The sequence below is a fragment of the Trichechus manatus genome, unplaced genomic scaffold (assembly GCF_000243295.1).
Source record: "Trichechus manatus latirostris isolate Lorelei unplaced genomic scaffold, TriManLat1.0 scaffold00017, whole genome shotgun sequence".
Classification (NCBI taxonomy): Eukaryota; Metazoa; Chordata; class Mammalia; order Sirenia; family Trichechidae; genus Trichechus; species Trichechus manatus.
In genome coordinates, this window is record NW_004443953.1 from 26,172,708 (window position 1) to 26,178,389 (window position 5,682).

General features: G+C 37.8%; 1 protein-coding gene across 12 annotated transcripts in view; it reads left to right on the forward strand.

Moving 5' to 3' along the window:
• DSE (dermatan sulfate epimerase) overlaps nt 1–5,682 on the forward strand; it is a 140,921-nt gene that overhangs the window by 71,567 nt on the left and 63,672 nt on the right. For all 12 annotated transcript variants that reach the window (XM_023727703.1, XM_004372487.2, XM_023727698.1 and 9 more), the window contains 2 exons: nt 1,746–1,999; nt 5,269–5,508. In XM_023727703.1, the coding sequence (XP_023583471.1) occupies nt 1,746–1,999; nt 5,269–5,508 (494 nt within the window). The remainder of the gene's footprint in view (nt 1–1,745; nt 2,000–5,268; nt 5,509–5,682) is intronic.

A 5,682-nucleotide genomic window follows, 5' to 3' on the forward strand; every position in this document is an offset into this window, starting at 1 on the left:
AATTGCCTTTTTTTTAATTGAGAGTGCATGGTGGTGTAGAATACAAGGACTGCTAGTCCCGTTTGGTGCCCTTGCCTGGATTCTTGCTAAGGTGCCAGCATTTTTACCCACTATTGCTTTTGTACCATCATTGCAAATGTCAACATATAACTAAGGGGACCAAAAAAGTGAGGAAGGGGAATGAAATATTGTTGGTTGGGGGTAATATTGAAATTCTGACAAGTTGACCAGGAGAGGCCCCACCAAGATCACTTCTTGAATATAAACTTCTAAAGGAAGAATACATTTCTAGAAAAGGTAGTCTCATAGAACGTTTTTAAGGATTCTTAACCTGGGTTCCACAAACCCCTGGGTCCATAGGTTTGTATGGGGAAATGTTACATCTTGATTTACACTAATGCGAACTGAAATTTAGCATTTCTTCCAATCATGGATATAATAGTATAATAATGTTGGTAGAACCTGAAACTTGGTCACAAATAGACATCACAGCTATTTGCATATCATACAGTTATAGAAATCTCAAAATATTATTTATGCTCATCACTACTTATAAATTCTGGTAGTTACTCTCCCTGCTACTAAATCTTGTTAATTAATGCCTTAATAAAGAAGCACATGTATCACAATTTTTTAAAAAATATATGTATTGATAATTACATTTCAAAATAATCAGTTTCCTTGTATTTCTACATATTGTTGTTTTGAATTTTAAAACATTTTGAGAAAGGGCCAAGGCTTCACTAGATTGCCAAAAGAGTTTCATGGCATGAAAATGTTAAACTTTCGTTTAATCCCTAACTGAAGACTTTCTTCCACCTCCCACAGATACAGTGCACTCTTCCTTTGTTTACCTCAAAGAGTACTCAGATACATCCTGTGCAGAGCGGTAGGGTTTTCTGGATCATTCTATATAGAGTTTTGATTGTGGAATCTCCTTTTTAGTGTCCTGTTTAACGCAGACAACACACCATTAAAATACTTGCAGAATAAAGTAGCAAATCAAGCTGAAATTTTGCTTCCTAGAAAATGATAATTTAATACTTCACAGAAGATCAGCATTTAGACTTCTCTGAAAGATATTTTAAGAACTTTAAGGCAGTACAGTTCATTTTATGGGAAAGAATGAGACACAGAAATTCTGAGTTAGAATACACTCATCTCACTTACTTATGCCAGCCTGTTATCCAGCCCCACATCATGGTGCAGACCAAGTAGGTCTGTCCAGATTGAGAAGTTATAAAACTATATACCATGACCCCTTCTCCTTGACCAGCCTATGAGAAATAAGATAGAATGTATGTGTCCGAATATTTTAGCAAGGCAACCATAGCATAAAACTGAGAACCTCCCAGGCAGCTAAAGATGGAGGGGTAAGCAAGAGTTGAATAGGAACTTAAGAGAATTTTGCCCCGCTGCTACATGTTCTGTGCTTTAGATTTCTTTGAACATACTCTACTGTCTTTCATCAGGAGTTAAAAATAAAAATTCTTCAGGAGTTAAAAATAAAAATTCTCAACATCTTGCTATTGCCAGAACTCTTGAGAGTAAAGTGTTAACTCTGTAATTTTCACATTAGACAAACTTTATGCTTGTGTCTTATGTGGAGTGAAGTCAATCCTGTGTTGTTAAATCTCTTGGATTATATCTTCAGTGGTGTCCTTAAATTCTGAGAAATAGACCCTTCAAGTGTGTGATGAAAGCTGTGAGGCCTGTTCATTCATTTACATTATTTCCCTTTACAGGTTAGTAAAAGATGCTCCTTGGGATGAAGTCCCGCTTGCTCACTCCCTGGTTGGTTTTGCCACTGCCTATGACTTCTTGTACAACTACCTGAGCAAGACGCAACAGGAGAAGTTTCTTGAAGTGATTGCCAATGCCTCGGGCTATATGTATGAAACCTCATACAGGAGAGGATGGGGATTTCAGTACCTGCACAATCATCAGCCCACCAACTGCATGGCTTTGCTCACAGGAAGCCTTGTCCTGATGAATCAAGGTGCGTCTGGACACAGCAAGGGGATGCCCGAGCTGACATCAGTCATAGTCGCCATGTTGTGAGCAGTGCACTTTTATAAGCGTTCTCAGGAACGTGTTCATACTTGGATCTTAACTAAGCCTGGATATGAAGTAATGCCTAGAACATCTCTTAGCTAATCGAGAGACATTGTTTTCCTAAATTCTGTTAGTTGTATTAGCCTGAAGGCTGTTTATTTATGGCTTATGAATGTCCCAGGCCATGTTTTTACAGCACAGGGTCAGTGGTGAATATTCATCTTTTCAGTGAATTTTGACATCAAAGATAGCCGAATGGCATTTTTAAAAGCAAAATAGGTGGTTTATTATTTGAAGTGAATGTTCCTAGGACCTTACTACTCCTCTTTCTCTAAAAAGACTTAAAACAACCAATGTGTAGAGCATTTACATCAAAATTGTGGGTGACTTTTATGGATTGTGCAGCTATTTTGCCTTAATGCAACAGTTGATAATATTTCATTGTCTTTGTTCTTATAATTCTGACTTAACCACAACTCCTATGGAAGTCTGTAAATGACTGAATAGATTGTATTTTTAAAAAGCAGCCATTAAATCACAGTTAATAGAATATTAAATACATACTTGGAGCTAGCATTCTGAAATAAGTTAACTCTTGGTGGCACAGTAGTTAAACATTCGGCTGCTAACCAAAAGGTCGGCAGTTCGAATCCACCAGCCACCCCTTGGAAACCCTACAGGGCAGTTCTGCTCTGTCCTGTAGGGTTGCTATGAGTTGGAATCGACTCAACAGCATTGTTTTTTCTTTTTAATTCACAGTAAAAATTAGTAAGCATTTTATTTAATTCTCACAACAACCATATAAAATAGTTGGGATTTGGACCCAATTCTAGCCAGCCTCAAAGTTCAGTCTCTTTCCACTCTGCTTTGTTCTCTCTCTAGGAATAGAAATTCAGTTTACAGTAAGTAATCTAAGGGAAGCATAATTAGGAGGGTAACTTTTCATCCTAGCTCCCTTTGTCTCCTACCCTCACAAAAGCAAAAACAAAATAAAATCAAACACAAATTTAAGACCCAATGCAAAAACCCACCATCAAACCATTTAATAATTCTTGAGACCCATGAAAAGACATCATCATGAAATGGTGGAAAGAACTTTAGAGCAAGCCAGGTCTCAGCTCATGACCTTGGGCATTAGCCTAGTACAGTTTTATTTTCTTAAATAAATGTTCAGTTCTTTAAGAGCAGGAATAGAACTCACTGCTTTGTTCTTTGTGGTAACTGAAATTGTTCCAGATAATAAGTGGACACCTAAAATGCTGATTTGGATTGCATCAAAATACATAGTTCTTTCCAGGCAAGAGTATTCATATGCATTTATTTTCTGATGAAAGTGATGGGTTGCTCTGAAATATACACTCTTACAGGACCTGCAAATAAGCAGTACACACATTTATAAAAAGACTGAGCAGAAGGAGGGATGAAATCTATGGTCTTGACTTTCTTGGCACAGTTGCTCTAATTTCAGGAGCTATTCCAGCCAGGCTATGTCAGTAAATCCATATCCTCCAAGGCCAGGCCTTGTAGGTATTGACTGAAGTAGCTTAGTATGCACGTGTAGCTTCCATTGAACTCACATAAAATCTCAAATGTGGAAGAATTAAAATATTCTCTCTCTCTGTTCTGCCATCCGTGAGATTTAGTGCACAGGAGTCACAAAGATCTCATGTAAAGAGTTTATGAAGCAGTTGGAAAGAAGATAGTGTGAAATGTTAAATCACACAATAGTTATAATAGTACCATGGAATGAAACAAGAGGTATCATGAAGAAACTCTTGGTTAAATATCAAATAAGTATAGTAAGTGTTAATTCAGGAGAGTAAACTCTTGTATGTGAGTTTGGGAAAGTTCACGGAACTTTGAAGGATGGGTAGAATTTGGGTAGGTGAAGAATAAAGAACGTTCCAGGTAAGGTGTATGGTTGGTGAAAAAATACAGGGTATAGCATCAATAACAATACTATCAGTACCTTGTATTAATGGAGGATTTATAGCTTAAAATATATGTTGGTAGACATTGCCTCATATCTCCTGAACAGAGTTGTTGGAAAGAATAGATAAGGAAAATCAGGTCACGTGATAGACAGGGAACAGTGACTGTAGAGTTGGATATGGAGGACACATGAGAGAAAAAAGATGAAGATGATTGGAATTTTAAACCTGAATGATTAGAGAATAGAAATTGAAAAGTAGCCAGAAGGCTGGCACAATCAGGTGTGGAGCTGGTAGAAGGATCCAGGGGACAATTAACAGTCATCTCTGCACGGCTGATCCTGAGAACAGCACACTGCCCCCGTGAGATGGGAGCCAGGTGTTAGCCTGAGACCTTGGATTTTGGCCAGGAGGTGGTGGTACCTGGGCCTGTGGAAGCCCCCATACCCCCGTAGGCCTTGGTAGAGCATTCAGCACTGATAATGGTGCATATGGTTTGTGGGAGTGAGCCAGGAAGGCTCCACCCACATTTGGAAGCAGTGAGATTAATTTTATCCCCAGAGGTTGTATGATTTAAAAATAAAAAGCAAAACAACACAAATCTTACATCCAAAGACCTAAGTTCGAGTCAAAGTAGTGTTCATTTTTAGTCGTGTGCCAGACTTTTTGCCCTTAGATTCCTACTCCAGTGGCCTTTCCACTCTCAGATCCTGTGGAATCTAACAGCACATCAAGGATGAGAGGTTGTCTTCTAGCAGAAACGCAGATTGAAGACTGTCCATTTAGCTTTGATAGTATTTGAAGCTTATTACAAATTTTATGAAATAATAGTGAAAGTTTTGTAAAGTGATAAAGTATTTTCAAGTATCATTATTTTAAGAAAATTGAATTAAGTCTCAAAATACAAATCTTTTCTTGCAGACATAAAATGATATGCAAATTGTGATCTTAGATGTGATGTGGTTTCAGTTTATTAAAGATTGTGAAATGACTGATACCCATTTAAAGGTTTATCTTCATATAATTAGTAAATGACCTGTATTCAGGAACCTGTTAACTTACCTTATGAACCCATCACAAACCTGGATTAATTGCAGGAGAAAGGCCTGGTGATCTGCCCCTGAAAAATTACAGCCAAGAAAACCCTATGGAGCTCAGTTCTCTGTAACACACAGGGTCAGCATGAGTTGGAATTGACTGGATGTCAGTGGGTTTGGCCATGTTTTTGTTTTGGCTTTGTTACAATCTTTAGTCAATGTTTCCATGTGTTTTTATCCTTCAGGGTATCTTCAAGAAGCCTACTTATGGACCAAACAAGTTCTGACCATCATGGAGAAATCTTTGATCTTGCTCCGAGAGGTGACAGATGGCTCCCTCTATGAAGGAGTCGCCTATGGCAGCTACACCACTAGATCACTCTTCCAGTATATGTTTCTTGTTCAAAGGCACTTCGAGATCAACCACTTCGGCCATCCATGGCTTAAACAACACTTTGCATTTATGTATAGAACCATCCTGCCAGGTATAGTAAGGAGCCAGAAATGGGAAAACATGAAAACTATTGTAATTTTTTCTGATTGTGAAAATTTGCAAGACTAGGAAATGAAGTCTTTGGGTTTTAAATTATATTGAGATTAAAGATATTAAAAAAAAAATCAAAGAAGAACTGAATTCAAGAGTTGCATATTGCCAGAGC